Source organism: Lepidochelys kempii, chromosome 2, assembly GCF_965140285.1.
Source record: "Lepidochelys kempii isolate rLepKem1 chromosome 2, rLepKem1.hap1, whole genome shotgun sequence".
NCBI classification, from domain to species: domain Eukaryota; kingdom Metazoa; phylum Chordata; order Testudines; family Cheloniidae; genus Lepidochelys; species Lepidochelys kempii.
In genome coordinates, this window is record NC_136381.1 from 238202202 (window position 1) to 238226971 (window position 24770).

Sequence of the window (24770 nt, forward strand, 5' to 3'; positions counted from 1 at the left end):
CTTCACCCTCTGTTCTTTTTTGGGACCAGGAAGTACTTAGAGTAAAACTTCTTCCCTGGTGCTGAACAGGAACTGGTTCTATGGCTCCTATGTACAGAAGGGAGTCAACCTCCTGCCTCAACAGGTGTTCCTGATGGGGTCCCTGAAGAGTGATGGGGAAGGAGGGTGGAATAGCAGAAGGATGGTATGGTAAATGCAGTAGTCGGATGTTATAACCTCCAAGACCCAGTGGTTGGTTGTAATTTGTTCCCATGTCTGTTGAAAGTGGAAAAGGAAGTTCCCAAAGGGAGGGAGGGGGTAAACAGTTGCAGCTGGAAATTCAAAATGTTGGGACAATTTGGACCCTCAATGAGTCCACCAAAATTGATATTTTGATAATGAAGAAGGTTGTGTGGTTGAGCCAGAGGTAGTAGGTGTGGTCTCTTTCTCTGAAACCTCACTTTCTTCTTCAGTGGCTCAGCAGGTCTTTGGAACCCAGGGAAATGGGGAGGACAGGATATTTGAGCTGTCTAGGATCTACTGTATATCTATGTATTTGAAGGCATGTAGATACAGAGAGATCACAGGTGGCTCTGGAATCCTTCAAAGTATGCAGTGACTCATCGGTGTTCACTGCAAAAAGTTTCAAGCCATTAAAGGGAAGATGCTCAACTGTACTTTGTACCTTTCTGGGGAACCTAGATAGCTGGATCCAAGATGCCAGATGCATGATAACTGCCACAGAAACGGAACAGGAAGCAGTATCAGCAGCACTCAGGGAAGTTTGTAAAGATGTTGAAGCAAACAAGTGACCCTCAGCTATGATGACCTAGAATTGCTCTTGATGCTCTGATGGAAGGTGTTCAATAATATAGTTGGTATGATTATATTTTGCCATAAGGACCTGGTAAATTGTCATCCTGAACCATAGGATCGCTGATGAATAGTTCTTATGTCCAAAAAGAGGTTTTTGACCTTTGTCATATGATGTTGATTTAGCTAGGTGCTGCCTTCCACATTCGATTCCTTCTTCTATGACCAATGAGTTAGAAAAAGAGTGAGAAAATAAAAATTTAGAGTCTTTGGCCAGGACATAACACTTTTTATCAAGTGGATGCTTGCAAGTGGATGGTACTGTTGGAGAGGTCTGCCAGATAGTCTTGTTGGGATCCAAAAGTGCCTTATTAATGCACAAGGCCACTGGAGCAGACGTTGCTGTGTGTAAAATGTCCATGTGATTGGGTGCCAGGCCCACACAAGGTCTGAATAGACAGAAGGGACCAATTAACCCTGTGGCAGGCTGCACCTGGATGAGAGTCAGAACTGATGAGCTTTTAATTGATGAAGTCCAGCTGGACAAGGGGAAGGCTATACTGCTGAAAAAACCAGGAGGTAGAGAATAATAAGGGGACTGCAGTACAGAAGGCCTGCAGTCACACTCTGGGCTTAGAGAGGGAAGGGAGGAAACCCAATGGGAGAACAGAAGCCCTGGGAGCCTGGCCCTGAGGAGAGGTTGTACCCATAGAAGTATTGGAGAAGAAGTCTGAGAGGGGCAAAATAGGAAACAGTTCTGGGAAACAGCCGCAAGGTTTGGGTCAGTGCAGACATTGGCTGCTAGTTGTAGAGGGGCCTGGGCTGGAATAGAGGGTGGGCCCAGGTTTCCCTACCAGCCACAGGGGAAGTGGCACAGACTGGGCAGTGGAGCAGAAGACTGGCTGTGCCAGTTGTCCAATGTGACTTTGATACCCCAGACGAGGACTAGAGAGACCTGGCCCCAGGACCAAGACATGAAGAGGGAGCACCCAGAGTCACAGAGAGTACCCTGAGTCCACAGAGGGAGAGAGACAGCAGGGTGAATGACTGAAGGAGGGAGTGTCAGACTGTTGATGAGCTAATTCGCAGATGAGCCACAAGGAGGTGCCACAGTGGTGAGTGAACCCCGTTACAGTCCAAAAGTTTGTGCTGTGACTCCTGGCCTCCTCAAGAGGCACCTGGAAAGAATCCACCACTCATTTCATGAGGTCCTGAAATTGTTTGAAATTGTCAGTCATGGAGGGTGGGAGACATATCACAGCCTCATCCAGAGAAGATGAGGAAATATTAATCTGTGAGGTGGCCTCCTTGTCTTCTGTAGCCTTCTGCTCCTTGAAAGTTTCCTCCTGTTGTTCACGTAATAGAGGAAGGATAGATGTCCTTGTGGTTCCGGTAAATGAAACTAGAGGCTTGAGAAAATTGCTGATGCCCCAGGGTCCCAATATGGCCACCAAGGGGGACCATGTGGTATAGAAGATGGAATCAATGGCTGTCCATTCCATCAAGGAAGGGCTTTGAAATGTCTCCCCAAGCATCATTCCTCTCTTGGTAGGTGTCAGTAAGAGATTTCCTATACTAGTAAATAGGAGAACCTTGAACAGAGATTTGAGAGGCTGAATAAAGATCCTCACCATCATCCACAGGAGGAGTTATGCCAGAGAATGGTGGAGTATCAGATGGTAGAGAAAGCTGTAATTCTGGTGACCATGCAGATCTTGGTACCAAGAGGTGCACAGTACTGATCAAAAGGGGAGACTGTAACTCCTCTGACACAGAAAGGTCTTTGGAGAATCTAAATTCCTGCAATGCCAGATAAAATAATGATATTGAGTTGTGAGTTCGTCTAGGCAAGTCTCTTGCAGAGGAAGTGGACGATGACTTTGTAGGCCTCAAGGCAGGCACAGACTCAGGTGGCTGCCTAGCTTTTTGCAATACTGAGGATCCCTGCAGTACCGATGTTCTGGGACTGGAGGTTGCAGTAGAGTATCCATTGGTACCATCTTGATGGAAGGAAACTCTCTCCCTGCTGCCTCAATCATATGATGATGGTACCAAAGCACAGCTGTAGCCATGGCTATTAGAGGAGCCCAAGGATTTGGCAGTGCCACTGATACCAGAGAAACCTCGACTCAACAGTACCAGACTGAAAACTTGATGCTTCAAAGACTGTCGACTTAGGAGGAGACTGAGGTCTCCTTGTCAGGAGAACCAGAATTCTGTTTTTAGAGCTCTTTTCAGCACTGTCTAAAATCCTTCCCTTCGAAGGTCTAGGGGAACATTGATCTGAGGTAGACAGAGAACTATACTTACTCAAAAAATGGAGTACCAGGTTGGCAGTGGGCCCTGACCTCGATCTAAAGTGGGACAAAGTGAATGCTCCATAAGCAGTCTCAGCTTAATCTCCCAGTTCTTCCTGGCCCTGCTTTTAAGGGCTAAAATGAAGTTGGACTTCTGTAGAATGTGTATTTCTTTAAGACAACAAATGCACCAGGAATGTCTGTTGCTGACTGGAATTGCCTCCCAGGAAGGAGGCAACGTTTGAACTCTTGTGATTCTGGCATACCTACCTAAGAGAGGGAGGAATAAGAGGACAAGAAAATGATTCTGTTCCAAAAACTAACTACTAACCACTAAACTAAATTAATAAACTCTGACAGCTTACAAACTAGCTTAGGCAAGCTTGACTGACTGAAGCAGACCTGCTGAATACTGCATCTCAGGCCAATGCAGTTGAGATGGAATTGAGGGCAATTTGCCTGCACAGCCCTATGTAGCCCCAGTACGGGGCACAAGGATCTGTAGGGCACATGCATGGGCCAATTGGGCACTGCTACCAAAAATCTCCAATCAAAGGTCCATGTGTACCTGAAGTGGAGCACCCATAGGAACACAACTTGAAGAAAAACATGTACTTACATTAATTATATTAAAAATTAATCTTCACACGAAAATTATTGTGAAAAGCAAAGAAAATCACTCTCAAAAGGAAATTAAAAGGGAAAAAAATCAAAAAAGATATTCTAAGAAAATTCACTGCTAAGAACAAAGAATATTTTCCCCATACCTAGAGTACAGCATCCCAAATTTTATAGCTTAACTTTAATGTAGTTGGTTTCTGATTAATAAAGGGCACAATACTGTACCATTTCTCCTTGAATTGTGACCTTCATTTTTAATCAATTTGTGCTCAGTTGGTGGATATTTTAGACCAAGAACTCTCAATACAGCATAGCTTAAAAAAAATCCAAAAATAAACATGTTCAGTTATAGTTTCTTTATAATGCTCAGTGTTATAAGCACAAAACTGGAGAAGAAAGGGGGAGATTGAATGAGACGTCAATGTATTTGCAAACCAATGGCAATAACAAAAATATTCTTGGCTGCTCTGATAAATTTGTCATGTAAGTGAGTTGCGTGTGTAAACAAGGGGAAAGGTCAGGACACCAAGGAGCTAATCTTCCAGCTTTAAAACTAGGAGTTGCACCAATTCTAAAAACTGACAACAGTTGAAAACACACATGTACATACAAATAAGTTATTAAAATAAATGACTAATGTAATTTATTAATGCAAACTGAAAACTATAAATTCTGGATCTTTTTCAAATTATGTCTGGCAGCATGTTGTGTATCATCCACAAAATAGTTTTTGGAATTTCCAGCACCCTAGCTGCAGATACAGCTTCAGAAAGCCATCTAAATCTTGCCAGATTCTAATGATTCTGAAGTCATTTTCTAAGCTCAGTGTGTTCTTTCAAATGTCATCAATCATGAGTCAACCTGGCCTCCAACGCCACATATGACAGTCTTTTATTTTTAAACCTTCACACAAATACACTTCATGTATATTTTTTGCCAAAATTATGTCAATTCAGATCTCAGTATTCCAAGTGTATTATGTTCTTTTGGGATACTTGTCAGATGGCCTATTTAATGTGAGATGTTTTTCTAGAAGAAGAGTAACTGAGCTGGAAAACAAAGCTTCCACCATACACTATAAGAAGAGTTCATGATTTTCTGCAGTTATATCTTCAAGGCGCACACAGTTCTTTAATTGAACTGAGTCAGAGTTTCACTCAACATGCTGGTTAATGGATAGAAATTATTTGTATTAAGTAGGGCTGTGAAGCGATTTAAAAAATTAATTGCGATTAATCACACTGTTAATAATAGAATACCATTTATTTAAATGTTTTTGGATATTTTCTACATTTTCAAATATATTGATTTTAATTACAACACAATACAAGTGTACAATGCTCACTTTATATTTTTTATTTCAAATATTTGCACTTTAAAAACAAAAGAAATAGTATTTTTCAATTCGCTTCATACAAGTACTGTAGTGCAGTCTCTTTATCATAAAAGTTTAACTTACAAATGTAGAGTTATGTACAAAAAACCCCCTGCATTCAAAAATAAAACAATGTAAAACTTTAGAACCTACAAGTCCACTCAATCCTATTTCTTGTTCTGCCAATCACTCGGACAAAGGTTTGGATACAATTTGCAGGAGATAATTCTCCCCGCTTCATGTTTACAATGTCATCTGAAAGTGAGAACAGGCGTTCGCATGGCACTGTTGTAGCCAGCGTCGCAAGATATTTATGTGCCGGATGTGCTAAAGATTCATATGCCCCTTCATGCTTCTACCACCATTCCAGAGGACATGCGTTCATGCTGATGACGGGTTCTGCTGGATAATGATCCAAAGCAGAGTGGACCGACGCATGTTCATTTTCACCATCTGAGTCAGATGCCACCAGCAGAAGGTTGGTTTTCTTTTTTGGTGGTTCAGGTTCTGTAGTTTCCGCATTACAGTGTTGCTCTTTTAAGACTTCTGAAAGTATGCTCTACCCCTCGTCTCAGATTTTGGACAGCACTTCAGATTTTTAAACCTTGGGTCGAGTGCTATAGCTATTTTTAAAAATCTCACATTGGTACCTTCTTTGCATTTTGTCAAATCTGCTGTGAAAGTGTTCTTAAAATGAACATGTGTTGGGTCATTATTAGAGACTGCTATGACATGAACTATATGGCAGAATGTGGGTAAAACAGAGCAGGAGACATACAATTCTTCACCAAGGAGTTTGATCACAAATTTTATGCATTATTGTTTTAACGAGCATCATCAGCATGTCCTCTGGAATGGTGACCAAAGCATGAAGGGGAAAATGAATGTTTAGCATATCTGGCACGTAAATACCATGCAATGGTGGCTACAAAAGTGCCATGTGAATGCCTGTTCTCACTTTCAGGTGACATTGTAAAATAAGAAGCGGGCAGCATTATCTCCCATAAATGTAAACAAACTTGTTTGTCTCAGTGATTGACTGAACAAGAAGTAGGACTGAGTGGACTTGTAGGCTCTAAAGTTTTACATTGTTTTGTTTCTGAATGCAGTTATATAACAAAAAAAATCTACATTTGTAAGTTACACTTTCACGATAAAGAGATTGCACTACAGTACTTGTATGAGGTGAACTGAAAAATACTACAGTGAAAGCTGTTTTATCCGGCACTTCACCAGCCAGAAAGCTCTATAAACCATCATTTCTGATCTTCATTGAAGTTCCAGTTTATAGTCTGGTTGGCGCGGGGCCGGCAGGACGTTGGGGCACCGGAGGGGGTGTGGAGCGCGGGCTCTGAGAGTGAGTTTGGATGTGGGAGGGGGCTTGGGCATGGAAGGTGGTACCAGATCCGGGGGCCGCTCACCTTCGTCGGCTCCCCGCAAGCAATTACCTGTCCTGGCTGCTCCTAGGCAGAGGCACAACAGGCAGCTGTGTGCACTGCCCCCACCCCGAGTGCTAGCTCTGCAGCTCCCATTGGCTGGGAACTGTAGCCAATAAGAGTTGCGGGGACCAACACCTGCAGGCAGAGGCTCAGGCAACACACAGAGCCACCTGCTGCGCCTCCACTTAGGAGCAGCTGGGACAGGTCGCTACTTGCAGGGAGCTGCCCGAGGTGAGCGGTCCCTGGATCCAGTATCCCGCACGCCCTCCCGCACCCCAAGCCGCTGCCCCGAGCCCCCTCCCGCACCCAAACTCCCTCCCTCTTAGTTAACCAGCATTTTTCACTTACTGGCTTCCCCAACATGCCGGATAAAACAGCTTTTCCTGTATTTGTTTTATCATTTTTACAGTGCAAATATTTGTAATAAAAAATAATAGTATAAAGTAAGCACTGTACACTTTGTATTTTGTGTTGTAATAGAAATCAGTATATTTGAAAATGTAGAAAAACATCCAAAATATTTATTACATTTCAATTGGTATTCTATTGTTTAACAGTGCAATTAATCACGATTAATTTTTTTGAGTTAGTCACGTGAGTTAACTGCAATTAATTGACAGCCCTAGTATGAAGGCGTGTCTACATGGGGAAGTTAGAGTGGAATAAACTAGGGTGTGAATTTAAAGCACAATAGCTATTCTATGTTAACTCCCTATGTAGAAACTCTTCTTCTGCACCAAAACTAAAGTACACTGCACCAAGTGCCTTTTTGCAGATTATTCTACTTTCAAGATGAATTAAACTAAACCACAGAAAGGCTCTCTTTGCAGAATATAAGTGTCCACATGGAGAGCTACTGTGAAATAGGTATTCTGCAATAGCTGTTTCAGGTTATTTCCCCATGCAGTCAAGCCCTTAGTGCCTGCAAGGCCCTCATAAATGCACAGTCCCTCATTGCATGGCTTCTAAAACCTGACTTTCAAATATTAAGGAAATTAGTTAGGGAGGTGGATTGGACTGAGGAATTTATGGCTCTAAAGGCAGAGGAGGCCTGGGATTACTTTAAGTCAAAGCTGCAGAAGCTGTCGGAAGCCTGCATCCAAAGAAAGGGGAGAAAAATCATATGCAGGAGTTGTAGACCAAGCTGGATGAGCAAGCATCTCAGAGAGGTGATTAAGAAAAAGCAGAAAGCATACAGGGAGTGGAAGATGGGAGGGATCAGCAAGGAAAGCTACCTTACTGAGGTCAGAACATGTAGGGATAAAGTGAGACAGGCTAAAAGTCTAGTAGAGTTGGACCTTGCAAAGGGAATTAAAACCAGTAGTAAAAGGTTCTATAGGCATATAAATAAGAAGAAAACAAAGAAAGAAGAAGTGGGACCACTAAACACTGAGGATGAAGTGGAGGTTAAGAATAATCTAGGCATGGCCCAATATCTAAACAAATATCAGTCTTTAATGAGGATTTTAGGGATAATGGTAACATGACAAATGGGAATGAGGATATAAGATAGATATTACCATATCTGAGGTAGAAGCGAAACTCAAACAGCTTAGTGGGACTAAATCGGGGAGCCCAGATAATCTTCATCCAAGAATATTAAAAGAATTGGCACATGAAATTGCAAGCCCATTAGCAAGAATTTTTAATCAATCTGTAAATTCAGGGGGTGTACCGTACGACTGGAGAATTGCTAACATAGTTCCTATTTTTAAGAAAGGGAAAAAAGGTGATCCGGGTAACTACAGGCCTGTTAGTTTGACATCAGTAGTATGCAAGGTCTTGGAAAAAAATTTGGAGGAGAAAGTAGTTAAGGACATTGAGGTCAATGGTAAATGGGACAAAATACAGTGTGGTTTTACAAAAGGTAGAACATGCCAAACCAACCTGATCTCCTTCTTTGAGAAACAGATTTTTTAGACAAAGGAAACGCAGTGGATCTAATTTACCTAGATTTCAGTCAGGCATCTGATACCATGCCACATGGGGAACTATTAGTTAAATTGGAAAAGATGGGGATCAATATGAAAATTGAAAGGTGGATTTGGAATTGGTTAACAGGGATGCTACAGCGGGTCCTACTGAAAGGTGAACTGTCAGGCTGGAGGGAGGTTACCAGTGGAGTTCCTCAGGGACCAAGCTTATTTAATCTTTTATTACTGACCTTGGCACAAATAGTGAGAGTGTGCTAATAAAGTTTGTGGATGATACAAAGCTGGGAGGTATTGCCAATTTAGAGAAGGACCGGGATATCATACAGGAAGATCTGGATGACCTTGTAAACTGGAGTAATAGTAATAGGATGAAATTTAATAGTCAGAAGTGTAAGGTCATGCATTTAGGAATTAATAACAATAATTTTAGTTATAAGCTGGGGACGCATCAGTTAGAAGTAATGGAGGAGGAGAAGGATCTTGGAGTATTGGTTGATCACAGGATGACTATGAGCCGCCAATGTGATATGGCCATGAAAAAAGCTAATGCGGTCTTGGGATGCATCAGGCGAGGTATTTCCAGTAGAGATAAGGAGGTGTTAGTACCGTTATACAAGGCACTGGTGAGACCTCATCTGGAATACTGTGTGCAGTTCTGGTCTCCCATGTTTAAGAAGGATGAATTCAAACTGGAACAGGTACAGAGAAGGGCTACTAGGATGATCCGAGGAATGGAAAACCTGTCTTATGAAAGGAGACTCAAGGAGCTTGGCTTGTTTAGCCAAACTGAAAGAAGGCTGAGGGGAGATATGATTGCTCTCTACAAATATATCAGAGGGATAAATACCAGAGAGGGAGAGGAATTATTTAAGCTCAGTACCAATGTGGACACAAGAACAAATGGGTATAAACTGGTCATTGGGAAGTTTAGACTTGAAATTAGACGAAGGTTTCTAACCATCAGAGGAGTGAAGTTTTGGAATAGCCTTCCAAGGGGCAAAAGATCTATCTGGCTTTAAGATTAAACTCGATAAGTTTATGGAGGAGATGGTATGATGGGATAACATGATTTTGGCAATTAACTGATCTTTAAATATTCCTCGTAAATAGGCCCAATGGCCTGTGATGGAATGTTAAATGGGGTGGGATCTGAGTCACTACAGAGAATTCTTTCCTGGGTATCTGGCTGGTGAATCTTGCCCATATGCTCAGGGTTCAGCTGATCGCCATATTTGGGGTCGGGAAGGAATTTTCCTCCAGGGCAGATTGGAAGAGGCCCTGCAGGTTTTTCGCCTTCCTCTGTAGCATGGGGCACTTGCTGGAGGATTCTCTGCTTCTTGAAGTCTTTAAACTATGGTTTGAGGACTTCAATAGCTCAGACATAGGTGAGAGGTTTATTGCAGGAGTGGGTGGGTGAGATTCTGTGGCCTGCATTGTGCAGGAGGTCAGACTAGATGATCATAATGGTCCCTTCTGACCTTAATAGCTATGAATCTATGTGAGAGATCAGCATTTTAGATTAATTTTCAAATGCATATAACTGATCATCCTCCTTTAGACACTATTTTGACTATTTCTTGAAAATTCTAGATGCCACCGACAACTGACAATTTTTTCTGAACCCCTTCAACTCACTAATACTTATTTTTCTTTCAGTATAATAGGGGATGTTTTACTTCAAGGACACAGAATTAATTTAACGCGCAGTGTAAAAATATTAACATTGTCTCCGAAAGGTAACAGTGAACACCACAATCCACTTATCCACCCTGTATTTACAGTCTTGAAGGCAGTTGCAAATATCCAAGTCCCTTATTTTTCTTCCATAATGGTGTTCCACATCTCTTATAAACAATAACGAATTTTTAAAATATTGCAAGCTACAGTTACATTCACGAGTCTGAACCATGTACTTTAGTTTGCCACTTTAATTTTTACTACATACATTTGACCGCATATTGGGGTTTGAACAACACCTGGATGTGTTCTCATCTGTTGTTCTTTGAAGCTATCACAAAACACTCTGGTATAATAGATTTATTATACCACTTCTCTGTCGTCCCCCCCCATATGTACATCTGCTAGGCTCCATTTTTTCTCTAGTATAATAGAACAATGCACAGGTGTAATTGCAGCGACAGAAGCGTTAATATCTTTGTAAAGCAGATCACCAATATTTAGTACAACTGATATATCACTCCTTCTTAAAACCAACACTGACTCCAAAAGAACTGTGAAATGAAATAATCAAAAAGCTACCAACTGCACAAGTCTTTTGAAAACCTGTTGTAAGAGTCTGTTTTACAGATTACAAAAACACACAGAAAGGCTTAGAGGTAGTTTAAGAAAAAGAATAGAAAAGGAATATCCAGGTGGCTTTTTAATTGTGGAATACAATAAGAGTTTGGAAAATATTACATAGAAATATTACAACTAAAAAACAAGATATTCTGTTTACCAGTTGAAATATACAGTACAGTACCTCAGTTAAGTTAGAAACAAGTAAAGCAGGGAGAATAGACAAAGAATTTATGAGGATTTGGTAAATAGGAGGCAACTCTGAGGTTATAAACATGAAGTAGGATGCACTCTTTTAGATGTACCGGTCAAGACTATAGGACATTTTAGAGACTTCATAAATTATTCTGAAGCATTGTATTAAAGATTTCAATCATTTGCTTAAGAAAGATATGTATTGCTGCCTCAGTTCTCAGAACATTTGGAAAATTACTTAAAGGTGCACAAAATAAATTAATGAGCAATGTGTCTTAGGTGTAAAAGAAATGAAATATTGGGTGACAAGCTAAGCAGTACCAGGGGGATGCCAAAAATTACCATTTGTATTATATATTTTAGGCAAGGATTTCATAGATTTATCAGTGTGATTGAATTTGCTTATCAGTACTTCAAAATAGAAAGGTTTGTATTTAAATTCATGCAATGATAGTCATATTTATTAGACAGTTATCCAAAGTTGTTAATTCAACAGTTTTTAAAAATTATTTTTAGTCATTCCCCATAGTGTTTATCATCCCTCAGCATATCATATCAAACAGCATATAATGTGCCAGATGCTGATCCCAGTGAAGTCCATGGAGTTTTGCCATTGACTAAAGAGCATAGGATTAAGGCCCAAGGGCCCAATTCTGGAAACGCTACCATCATATGTAACCGCACAGAAGTCAAAAGGACTACTTATGAAAGTAAGCACTAACACTTGGTAGTAAATGTTAGAAATGGAAAAACTCCCATTAACTTCAATGGGACCAGGATTTACCCATTGTCTTATATCTGTGAAGTGCCATATATGTTTACAGCACTGTTTAAATTAATAAATAATAATTTGCTTTTAGCTGACAATATGTGGTACAATGTAACGTCATCTGAGAGCTACTGTAGAAAAAGTTCATACCTACTACATGTTCATTTAAAAGTTTAAATGGAACCAGATGTCTGTAATATTTCATTCTTGTCTCATATACATAATATAGAAAGCAGCATAAGACCTTGCATGTGACCAGCAAAGCAATCCAAAATTAAATACTTTCCAAGAGCATGAAATAGTCAAAATACCAGGAAGAGATGGAGTAACATTAGCATGGAAATAACAACAAAATTATTCCCAAAAATGCTGGAAAAACAGGAAAGCAACATAAATCTTGAACACTGAAATAATGGGGAGCCCTGTGAATAGTGCATCTCTGTAGAGCCCTCGAGACAGATAAACTAATTCTAGGGTCTGGGCTAGAGCTGTGCAGGATAGAGAATTAAGGCTCCCTCCCTTTCCTGAGCTGAGCAGCTTGCAGATCTGGACGTAATCTGGCTCTTTAGGATTTCCTCCAAGATCTTGTGATAGGCAAATTACTGCAGTTGGGGTAAGGGAATGTGAAAGAACTTGCAAACTCAGCTGAAAAAAAGAATGGGAGACATTGGAATTCCTTTCAGAGTGGTAGCCGTGTTAGTCTGTATCAGCAAAAACAACAAGGAGTCCTTGTGGCACCTTAGAGACTAACAAATTTATTAGGGCATACGCTTTTGTGGGCTGAAACCCACTTCAACAGATGCATGGAGTGGAAAATACAGTAGAGAGATATACACACACAGCATATGAAAAGCTGGGAGTTGCCTTACCAAGTGGGAGGGTCAGTGCTAATGAGCCAATTCAATTAAGATGGAAGTGGGCTATTCTCAACAGTTGACAAGAAAGGAGGAAAAATCACTTTTGTAGGGCTAATGAGTTCAATGTAATCAAGGTAGCCCATTTCAAACAGTTGACAAGAAGGTGTGAGTATCAGCAGGGAGAAAATTATATATGCCATCATGTGCCAGCAATGCCCCTGTGCCCATGTACACTGGCCAAACCAGACAGTCTCCATGCAAAAGAATAAATGGACACAAATCTGACATCAAGAATTGTAACATTCAAAAACCAGTAGGAGAACACTTCAGTCTCCCTGGACACTCAATAACAGACTTAAAAGTGGCAATTCTTCAACAACAAAAACTTCAAAAACAGACTCCAATGAGAAACTGCAGAACTGGAATAATTTGCAAACTGGATACCATCAAATTATGCCTGAATAAAGACTGGGAGTGGATGGGTCACTACAAAAACTAATTTTCTGCCTGCTGATACTCACACCTTCTTGTGTGAAAGGCAGGGAGGAGTGTGAATATGTGCATAGAAAACTGATTATGGCCCCTTTCACATACCTCTGAAACAAGCAGAAATTTACCTAGAGTAGGGAAAAGTTTCTCTGCCCTCCATTGGCCAGATTGGGGGAGGGAGAAGAACTGGAGAATCAATTGGCCCTCGCACTTCCCTATTTAAAGCCTTCCTAGATTTTTGGGGACCATATTGCCTTGCTTTTTAGCTGCCTCACCACCCTCCCTCCCTGTAATAGTAGTCTGTTGAGCTGAGTTTTCAGGATCCTGTGGGTTGGACAGATCACCTGTTTTGGTGGGCAGGGAAGGAAATTTTTCTGCTGGATCTAATTGGCAGAGTTCAGTAGCATTCTGGCCTTCCTCACAGCAGTGTGGAGGCACAAATAGGTTAAATAGAGTAGGATCAGGAAGTCTAGCATTAGGAGATAATATAGAAATATTTAGTAAATCCCAGCTTGAGTCCAGTATCTAGTGAGAATAAAGCCTACAAGGGGCCAGCTCCCAGTGGTAAATGAAGATACAGTTTTGCTGGTGGACCTTGTGCCAGTTGGAGAAGTGGAGATCCAAAGTTCTTCAGACTGAGGTCTCCCATTGGCGCACACTGCTCCCCTTGCAAGAGGAAGGACAAGAGGATTCAGAAGTGAGCTGTATTCTCATGGTTGGCCGAAGAGGGTCTACTCTGAGTGATTGGTTAAATGGTGGGAGCCTGTAGCCATGCACTGGTCCCAGTTAATTGCTTGGTATGGGATGGGGTTGGTGCATAGCACCGCCCCCACACACAGTTAGGAAAGTTGCAGCTTGTCACTTAAATCCATCCTGTTGAGCTTGTCTAGATGGAGAATTAGTGTGTGGCAAGCAGGAGCCTAAATCTATACACTCACTGCCTGTGTGGACACTGCTACCGTGCACTAAAAGTTCCCTAATATGCCTTAAGCTACCTCCAACTGAGTGATTGCTTGGGGTGCTGCTCTTTTAGTGCACTTGTATCCAGTGACCCCCAGTGAGAACCTGGGGGGTCACATCCATCATAATGTGTATAGTTTTAGTGTCATAAACCCTTTCCTATCTTCTCCATCTTTTAGGAACTTCTCATGAGTTCACTGAAGCCCTACAGTGCAATAATGTCTGCAGCAGAGGAGCTTCTCCAGCAGAGCAACTCCTGATCAAGGAAGCCTCTCTACCTCTCATTTCCACTAATTAAACTATCCCTTCTCTCACACACCCTCTCACCTGCATGGAGACGCTTCAAGAACGTTAACTGAGGAAATAAAGGAACTGAAATAAAAAACGGACTAAGTCAATTAAGATGTATAAATAATGTTTTTGCTGTAATTTCTTCTGGCATAGAAAGAATTATCACAAAACTGAGAACAAATAGTAAACAAAGTAGACAACACAAACACACTGTGTTTAAAAGTGAAATAAAATATCTCAACAAATGGGAAACAATCACAAGTTACTAAAGAAAAATTATTCTTTGCTCAGCACCCCAGCCTGATAGGTCTAAAAGGCAAGTCAAATATAAGACCAGGAATATCTCCAAACTGATACAATAGTTGAAATGCAGAAGTGTTAAATAATTAAAATGTAAGAACTCAACAAAAAAATTTCCAATCTCTTTCTCTGGACTCGTCTATTTACCTGTATGTATGACAAATTATATCACTGATTTTTAAGCAAGACGGTCACAGCCAACTATAGACCCAGTAATGACAAAGGATGGTGCCTCCAACTTCAGATAGTTTCCTGGAATTATCTGCACTACCCCACAGCAGCACCATCCCCCTTTGGCTGGGTGCCAATTGTAGATATTAGTTTCAGAATTGGGGTACATTTTTAGTCAGACTGAGGCTCATCCCCAATTTTCCAAGCAAAACAGAACTTGATTCTTCAGCTCCCCCAGAATGCCACCATTTGGCTATTTTACGTAAATGGCAATCACCGCACTGGTGCTTTACACTTTATTATACAAAAGGAGAAAACATTGGGTCCAGAGGTTCTTTTACACAGACAAATTCCTAAGTCTCCTCACAGGTTTACATTTCTTTTTATCTGGCAAGCATAACATGATATTCTATGTACATGGCAGCCTTTTAATTTAAAGAATAATTATGTTAATTCCTGCAAGATTTCATGTTCAACTGGGTTTGCGGTGGGCAAGTTTGCAGTCTGCATTTAATCATACTCTCTTGACTTCCATCAGACAAAGAAAAGTACTGTTATTTGAAATGTAAAATTTACACGTCTTGAGATGTGTGAAAGTCTTACTTGGGTACAATTACATATATCTTTGCTGGCCTATAACTTCACTGCTCTGCTAGGCAGAAAAATGCAAGAATCCTTCAATTAAACACTAAATCTTTTGCAAGCATGCTCTTTTCAAGTACATGAAATAAGAAATTGCTGACATCTGCAGCTTTTGGGATGTGTACATAGATATGCTGTAAAATGAGGTTATTTGTGTTGGTATATCATGAACATTAGTTGGACTAATTTTGACAAGGTACACAACAAGGTAAATACTGCATAATGTTTTACTGTACGGGTCGGCAACATTTGGCATGCGGCCCATCAGGGTAGTCAGCTGGTGGGCCATGAGACATTTTGTTTACGTTGATCATCCGCAGGCACAGCCCCCCGCAGCTCCCAGTGGCTGCAGTTCACCATTCCCGGCCAATGGGAGCTGTGGGAAGCAGTGGGCAGCTGGATCAGTATTACCTGTAACAGGAGCATTTAATTTATTTAACTACCTACAAAACACCCTCTCCCACCTTAATGCTTCAAAGAGTAGCTAAAGCTGCAAAAGGTACTTTCAGACTTTACTATTTGCGATCACTAAAGTTCTCGTCACACTTATCACAAGAGCAGGGCTCCTAGATGTACAAACTGGGTAATTTCAATGGGACCAGGAGCAGAGGGGCTGCAAGGGTTTTCCATGCAGACAACCCTTAACTCTACCTCCCTTGATAAATGTAGAGTTTTTTTTAAAATGTATCTTTGTATAACAGGAAATGAATGGCAATGTTTTTCTCTACTTTCCCTCTGTTGGCTGGTGCATGGCAACTGCATTCCATCTTGCATTTGGCTGTATTTTAAGACACCATCACTATCCTGCCTATCACTCAGGCCCACAACCTGGGTATCATCTTTGACTCAGGCCTCTCTCTAGGTCTTCACATCCAGGCTACATCTAAATCTTGCAGATTATTTCTGCATAACATCTGTAAGATACTGCCTTTCCTGTCTACCTACACAGCTAAAACTCTCACCCAGGTCCCATCATCTGATGTCTCAATTATTGCAATGTCCTCAACAAATTCAGTCTTGCACCACTCATATCTAAGGCTATGGGTATGGGTAATCATGGGTATTTTTAGTAAAAGTAATGGACAGGTCACAGGCAAGAAACAATAAATCACAGCCCGTGACCTATCCATGGCTTATATCATAAATACCCCCAATTGAATCGGGGGGGGGGGGGGAGCCTGCAGTACCAGCTGCCGGGGGGGGGGGGGGGGGAGAGGAAAGGGAGGCCGCAGCACCAGCTACCAGGGAGGGGGAAGCCCCAGGGAGCCAGCTGCTGCTTCTGCCACCCCGAGGACAGCTGCTCAGGCAGTCCCCAGGGCCAGCTGCATTGGCCACTGCTCAGGAAGTCCCCGGGGCCAGCTGCCCAGGGCCGCCAGAGCAGCGGCTGCCTGCAGAGCCAGTCCAGCAGCGGCCAGTGTGGCTGTCCACAGGGCTGCCTGAGCAGCTGGCACCGGAGCTAGCTGCTCGAGTTACCCTGGGCTCAGCCACACCGGCTGCTGCAGAAGTCACAGCAGTCGCAGAAAGTCACAGAATCCATGACTTTCGCGACCTCCGTGACAAACATGGAGGGAGTCCTAATCATATCCATTCAGAATGCTGCTGCAAAGATCATTTTCCTAGCTTGTTGCTTTGATCATATGATCCCCTCTCTTTGAATCCCTCCACTGGCTCACCCGTCTCTATCTTATCAAACAAAGCTACTTATCTTCACTTTCAAGATCCTTTATGACCTATCCCCACCCTACCTATCATCTCTCACTTGCTTTCGAGATTCATAGCTATTAAGGTCAGAAGGGACCATTATGATCATCTAGTCTGACCTCCTGCACAATGCAGGCCACAGAATCTCACCCACCCACTCCTGCAATAAACCTCTCACCTATGTCTGAGCTATTGAAGTCCTCAAACCATAGTTTAAAGACTTCAAGAAGCAGAGAATCCTCCAGCAAGTGCCCCATGCTACAGAGGAAGGCGAAAAACCTGCAGGGCCTCTTCCAATCTGCCCTGGAGGAAAATTCCTTCCCGACCCCAAATATGGCGATCAGCTGAACCCTGAGCATATGGGCAAGATTCACCAGCCAGATACCCAGGAAAGAATTCTCTGTAGTGATTCAGATCCCACCCCATTTAACATTCCATCACAGGCCATTGGGCCTATTTACGAGGAATATTTAAAGATCAGTTAATTGCCAAAATCATGTTATCCCATCATACCATCTCCTCCATAAACTTATCGAGTTTAATCTTAAAGCCAGATAGATCTTTTGCCCCTTGGAAGGCTATTCCAAAACTTCACTCCTCTGATGGTTAGAAACCTTCGTCTAATTTCAAGTCTAAACTTCCCGATGACCAGTTTATACCCATTTGTTCTTGTGTCCACATTGGTACTGAGCTTAAATAATTCCTCTCGATGTTGACTTCCGCCTCCAATTGGCCCGTGATGCCAGCCTTCATTCCCCACCACTGAAGTTTTCAAACAAGCACCTTCACACTTTCTTTTATGCTGCCTCTCACAATTAGGAGGAGGCTCCTTGTAAACACTGGCAAAATTACCTCATTTTCTGCTTTCAAATCCCTCCTTACAACTCTCCTTTGTCATGATGCCTACAAAACACTTAACACAATCGCAGTCAAATCATTGTCATCACTTCTAGTTTGTCAACCAATACAGTGTATTTCCTTCCACACTTATCAGTTTATACCTACGTGTATCTCGTATTCTATACTTAGTCTGTAAGCTCCTTGGGGCAGGGAATGCCTTTTTGTTCTGTTTCTACAGCACCTAGCACAATGAGGTCCTGGTCCATGATTACGGTTCTCAGGTGCTAAGGTAATACAAATAATATAATAATGATGCATAAGCCATAAACAGCTTGAGAAGCTGTTTTTCAATCAGAGCTCCTGTTGCAATAACATTACTATTGATCTCGGATGCTAGAAAGTAAACCAGTCAATTAGCAAGTACAAAAACTTTCAACATTGAAATAGACAAAAAACTATCTTGTTGCTCCTGAGAAATCACTATAGTAGTTGGGATTTCAAAACTATATTTTAGATTTTATGTAAACTATGAATCTCAGTGACATGCAAGGAGATATAAATTACCTGCCACTGTAACTCAGTGTAAACTTGGGCTATTTAAATGCCAAGGGCCAGCAGTAAGCAATGGTATGGCTTAATTAAACTTATACATTCCTGTTAGTTGCTTTTCCTTCTACACTCTTCTCTTTATACATCCCCATATTGCAGCATGAAAAGTACATCAGCTTTGACACTCACTTAGACTCTTTTACACCTAGTACTGGTGCGCACCTTACCTGTATCAGACCTTGCATACCACCTCTGCATTTGGCCCATTGTCCTTATGCTGCACTTCCTTCCCACTTTTACTGTCCGAAAGAGGAGAGTTAATTTTTGGGAGGGGGCAAGAGGGGAAAAAGTCTATTGAGAGAAAATGTCAACAACAACATTGATAAATGAAGGGTTTTAGTCCTTTTCCCATGGTATTCATTTAAAAGTTATTGTTTTAACGGTTGCATTTAGGATGAAGAGCTATAACAGATAAATGATAAAACGTTTATCAAATCTGTAAGTCATTCTTATGAGTTACACAGTAAACTATCCTGTTCAGGTTTAAAAAAAAAACCCATCTTCAATGATCGATTATATCAATAATTTATTGTTCTGCATAAGAAGGTAAAATGAGATTTCAGGCATGACATCAATGTATGAATTGATGGCAACTTCAAGTATAGAGCTGGATACAATAGTATAAAATGTTAACATTTGTTTTACTATGGAACACAGCAAAAACACAATAAAAATATCTGTACTTGGATGTAAAAACACTCAATTATCTAAAAACTAAACAGCACAAACTGAATATGTATATTTAAGACATGTTTTGTCATCTTTATCCATAAAACCTTACAAGTCAAAAACACACAATATATTATTTTTATTGTAATGGAGGAAGTTTATCAACAAGTGGGTTTGTAATTCAGTAAAATGGGCACGCTCTTGTCCAATTAATAAAACGCTCAAGCTAAAACATTTTTTATCTGGACCTAGTACCATATATGGCAGCCTCTACTTTTCTTGGTGAGAACACACTGCAATAATGCTAGTTTTTAAAGAGAGATTTACTGGAATGGGCTGTCCCATTCTCCTTTTTAATAACTCATGACAAACTTTATTTCTAGGAGCTTAAAGATTCCCCCACACTTTATTCTTTTTGTTTGTTGTGTGTATACATGATTTCATTTGTCCTTGTTCTCTCACCACCAGTACAATTACATTAACTTCTTGCTAGGAAATAGGTATGTGACCACCCTGTGTTAAATATTGCCTTTGCCACACAGAAGATCAGAAAGCAAGTCTCTCTGTAAAAGGAACAAAGTGTTGTGGAGCTTTCAGTCTATTACCCCACAAAGTAAACATATTGTATGAGGCCCTCCTCGACCCCACCAACATGGGAATAAGTCTTAACATTGTTTCAAAAGGACACCACACCACCAACAACAAGCCTGCAGGGTAGCCAGAACCTCTCTGTTTCTAACAGGGTTTTCCGACCATTACAGGGTCTGTTTCCCAAAGGTCAAAACTAGTTCCCTTATTTAAAAGATCTAGTACAATAGTGGTCTGATATACTACAGTTTACTAGCAGTATTAGCATACTGTTTAACAAGACTGACCCTCCCCTGATATAAAAGGATCAGATCCTGTGAGGTGCAGAGCACCCTCAGCTATTGCTGTCTACAAAAGAAACCAGCATGGTGCAGGCCTCCAGTGATTTGCTAAAGAACATTCCCCTGTGAAAATCATTACATTTTGAATAATTAAAAAATAGAGACTATTTCTCCAGCCCACACTTTGACTGTGATTTTCATGCAATTAATCTAAACCACTGAGATGTTATTTATGTTACAAATAACCTTAAGTCCACCAGAAAAAACAGTGAAATCTGACAGATATGTATGAAGTTACATTAGGCTGTTCAACTACAGTATAGGTGTTAATAGTGAGAGACAATATATTTTAATAATTCCAGTACAAACATTCAAAAACTCTTACTTTTTGTTGTTGCTGCATTTCAATTGTTTCAACTAATTTTAAAGCAAATTCAATGACCCAAGGCCAAACATGCATTTAGGATACAACTGCCAAGAGCTGATGCCTTTATCAGCATATAAACTAAAATATTTACATGGAATGTTGATTTAATCTACGAAGATGGTGTTTCTAATTACAGGCACCTTGTAATTTGTTATTTATAAATTATCAAACTGATGAGAAATTCAAAAACTTAATATCCTATTTCAACCCTTTCATAAAAATAAGTTTCACTGAATTCTTTTTTCTTTATGCTAACATAAAATAACTCTGCTTCCTGTTTGAATGCTACAGATGTGATGATCTAAGTTAGCAAGTTCATCCACACACTGTATCTACAATACAAATTCACTCGCACAATTAATACACATGCTTTACTCTTTCATTACGTGTGTACTCACTTGCTGCGTATCAGTAGTAAATCAAGAAAAATGCAAGGTTACCTACATTAAATATACATGATTTACCATATATTTGCTTACTCTATTACACAGAAAGCTATCTGAGGTTTCAAATGTATCTGGGCAGTGTTAAAGGTGAATAATTTTCTTTGTAGTGAAGTTTACAAGTTTAAACTCAATGAAAAGCTTTCAAATCTAAAACAATGCATTTTGACGTTACATATTTTTCTAAAGAAATATTGCTATGTATTTTTTAATAAAAGCAATTCATGCATTGCAACTGCTTACTCAAATGTCAAAGGTTTCCCCTAATAATTATCTGCTAATAAGTTAAAAGTATTTTAAAGGACACTAGAGACGTTTGAAGTTGATTTAAAGTAAAAAAAAAACAACCCCCCCCCCACAAACCCTTACTACTACACAGCTATTCTTGCCAATATACCTCTGATCTTATAGAAGATTAACTCACAAAGAAAGATTTTTTAAATTATATACATTTAAATAACCTACACTTTCCCTTATTCAAATAAATATTCCCAAGTTGTTGTTCCGCAAAGCATGCATGCAAAGAGTTTCAAGCCCTGCATACTCACAGCAGAACAGTAACAGCAGAGGACTGTAGCTCTTTTACAGCGCGTTGTACAAGTAAGCCACTGAATACTTTGCTTCTCTCTTTTGGTGAAACATTTAAATACAAATGAACACTAGGATCACTCTGTACACAGAAGATAAAGCTCACACTTTTAGGAAAGTAAAACGACCCCTCTTGATACTTAACCCAGTTAAAACTCTAATGTCCATCCTAACCAAAGAAATATTTGCCATTTTTGCCTGTTTTAGTTCTCTTAAGCTCTCTTAGTTAAAGTACTGATGACCTCCAAGTGCTCATGTGCAACTTTATATGGCAGTGGCTATGTTTGAGACCACCACAGCACTCAGTATTAATATCTGTGCTACCCTCCATTAACAAAACTCAACTTGGAGATTAAAATGTAAACGATAACAAGGCATTTAGTAGTTTTGGGTGCACTAGTAGCTCAGTATATTGCATCTGATTCCATGGGATCTTATTCTCCCCGAATTCTGAATAGGATTAAGATACAGAAAAAGAAGACTTGCATTCCAAGTACACCAAGTCCTTAACTCTATGTCAGTTTGCCAAAGTTAGAAAACCCTCACACCAATTAAATGGCAACCATGCACTTTATTAAAAAGATTATTAACTATCATCATTTATATTCCTTATTTATAGTGTTATGAATGCAACCAGCTAACTGGAACCCAAAAGGTCTCTGTTTCCAATTTGTCAAATGTTGTTTTCAGCTCATTGTAAGCTGTGGTGAGGTCATCGTTGACTATAACTTTGTCAAAGAGATGGCCGTACTGGCTTTCCATCATCTGTGCAGATTTAATCATTTCTTGAAAATCTTCTTCCTAAGAAAATCAGGATAAGAAGTCAGTCAAAAGTACAATTGAATCAGTTCACATCAGTGTCAAATGTAAATCTATATGGACTGTTTTATTTAATTTCATATATTCAGTTTATTTTTCATTAAGCAAGTAGATGGAAATTGTGCCATTGACCATGAACTTTTCAGAAACCATCATTTCAAATGAATTCTCTGTGAATATTTTCACAACTAGGTTTGGCCTGACAAGGCAATTCTTTCCCCTTTTCCCTTATAGCAGTGTAATTAGCCACTAATTGATAATTAAAGAGAAATTTCTGTGGTAGAAATCCCAGTGGAAAAATGTTTTTAGTTGTTTTCATTAATGCTGCACTAACAACTGCATTACCTAAGTCTCAAGTTGCTATTAGCAAGGGATTTATCAGAGCATGGACTTTACTTTTTCAAATGTACCTTCAACATGTTTTCTATTTTTCTCTATACATACACGTGTAGAGTTTTGTTTGTTTGTATTATTATTTAACTAAACAAAAGTAAAAAATTATAGTAACTGTGACTCTTCCCGAGGTACCCCAGGGTTGTCAGGCATCTCACTATCACTTGCCCTTAGTGTGAGGAAGTCTTGTCTGTGCTTGCTGGGGATCAGCTCCTTGACTCCACTGGCCGTGGAAAACACAAGCACTCCCATTTTGCCCAGGCTCCGTTGTCCCTCTGCAGATTAGAGATAGGCACACACCAACCCCTGAGCATCCCCCTGGAGCGTCCAGCCCCTGGTCCATTGGACACACACAGAATTTAGAGATTTGCTACTCCCAAAGGAAGAGTACCTCCCCCATCTTACCCGTTACACCTTAAGATCACAGCTCCACTTAACATGCAGCACTTGCATATGTTTACGGTGAAAACAAGCAAAAGTATATTTAACAAAGAGTAGAGAGCCCAATGATAGCAAGTAGAAATATTGGGAACAAACTCCAGAACCTAGACTTATTGAACTAGTTACTGTCATGTCTTGTAGAACAAAAGCTCACCCAAAAACCTACCAGCATATTACAGCCAGGTTTGGCTATGATCTTCCATTCATGAGACAAGTCACACCGTCAGACTGCCTTCTCAGTTGAAAAGATCCTGAGTGTCTCCCTGTACCCCCATTTATACCCCCCACTCCAATATGTTATCTTTTCTCATAAACAGATGCCCCTGCTGGTTGTTTTTTCCCTGTGTGCCTCTTTCCTGTCAAAAAGAAAAGGAGTACTTGTGGCACCTTAGAGACTAACTAATTTATTTGAGCATAAGCTTTCGTGAGCTACAGCTCACTTCATCGGATGCATACTGTGGAAACTGCAGAAGACATTATATACACAGAGACCATGAAACAATACCTCCTCCCACCCCACTCTCCTGCTGGTAATAGCTTATCTAAAGTGATCACTCTCCTTACAATGAGTATGATAATCAAGTTGGGCCATTTCCAGCACAAATCCAGGTTTTCTCACCCTCCGCCCCCCCATACACAAATTCACTCTCCTGCTGGTAATAGCCCATCCAAAGTGACCACTCTCTTTACAATGTGTATGATAATCAAGGTGGGCCATTTCCAGCACAAATCCAGGTTTTCTCACCCCCCGCCCCTTTTTCCAAAAGAGAAAACCTGGATTTGTGCTGGAAATGACCCACCTTGATTATCATACACATTGTAAAGAGAGTGGTCACTTTGGATGGGCTATTACCAGCAGGAGAGTGAATTTGTGTATGGGGGGGCGGAGGGTGAGAAAACCTGGATTTGTGCTGGAAATGGCCCAACTTGATTATCATACTCATTGTAAGGAGAGTGATCACTTTAGATAAGCTATTACCACCAGGAGAGTGGGGTGGGAGGAGGTATTGTTTCATGGTCTCTGTGTATATAATGTCTTCTGCAGTTTCCACAGTATGCATCCGATGAAGTGAGCTGTAGCTCACGAAAGCTTATGCTCAAATAAATTGGTTAGTCTCTAAGGTGCCACAAGTATTCCTTTTCTTTTTGCGAATACAGACTAACATGGCTGTTACTCTGAAATCTTTCCTGTCAGTTTTACAATCTCTTCATTAGCATTGGGCTCAGTCTGTAGATAAACCTAGACTGTGACGCAGACAATACACAAAAAGAAAAGGAGTACTTGTGGCACCTTAGAGACTAACCAATTTATTTGAGCATAAGCTTTCGTGACCTACAGCTCACTTCATCAGATGCATTCATCTCTTCCCTTCTACCTGACAAGAACATGTTTATCACTTTCTGGTGACTTGCCTTAACTCGTGTACCTTAAGAACACAATTTTAAGTACAGATTCCTAATTTCTTAAATACTGTCCATACTTACATTTTACAATGATTATGACAACTAGTGGGGTCTTGGTAGAGATCTCACATGCCACC

General features: G+C 40.5%; 1 protein-coding gene and 1 long non-coding RNA gene across 5 annotated transcripts in view; one reads left to right on the plus strand and one right to left on the minus strand.

The window, feature by feature from the left end:
- The window catches only part of LOC140907731 (uncharacterized), a 32186-nt gene extending 15719 nt beyond the window's left edge, over positions 1-16467 (plus strand). For both annotated transcript variants that reach the window (XR_012157601.2, XR_012157602.2), the window contains exon 3: positions 14206-16467. This is a non-coding gene — a long non-coding RNA (uncharacterized LOC140907731). The remainder of the gene's footprint in view (positions 1-14205) is intronic.
- Positions 16468-19116: 2649 nt separating this feature from the next.
- Positions 19117-24770, minus strand: part of MPP7 (MAGUK p55 scaffold protein 7) — a 337776-nt gene continuing 332122 nt past the window's right edge. For all 3 annotated transcript variants that reach the window (XM_073334350.2, XM_078851842.1, XM_073334349.2), the window contains one exon: positions 19117-22377. In XM_073334350.2, the coding sequence (XP_073190451.1) occupies positions 22198-22377 (180 nt within the window). In that variant the 3' untranslated portion in view covers positions 19117-22197. The remainder of the gene's footprint in view (positions 22378-24770) is intronic.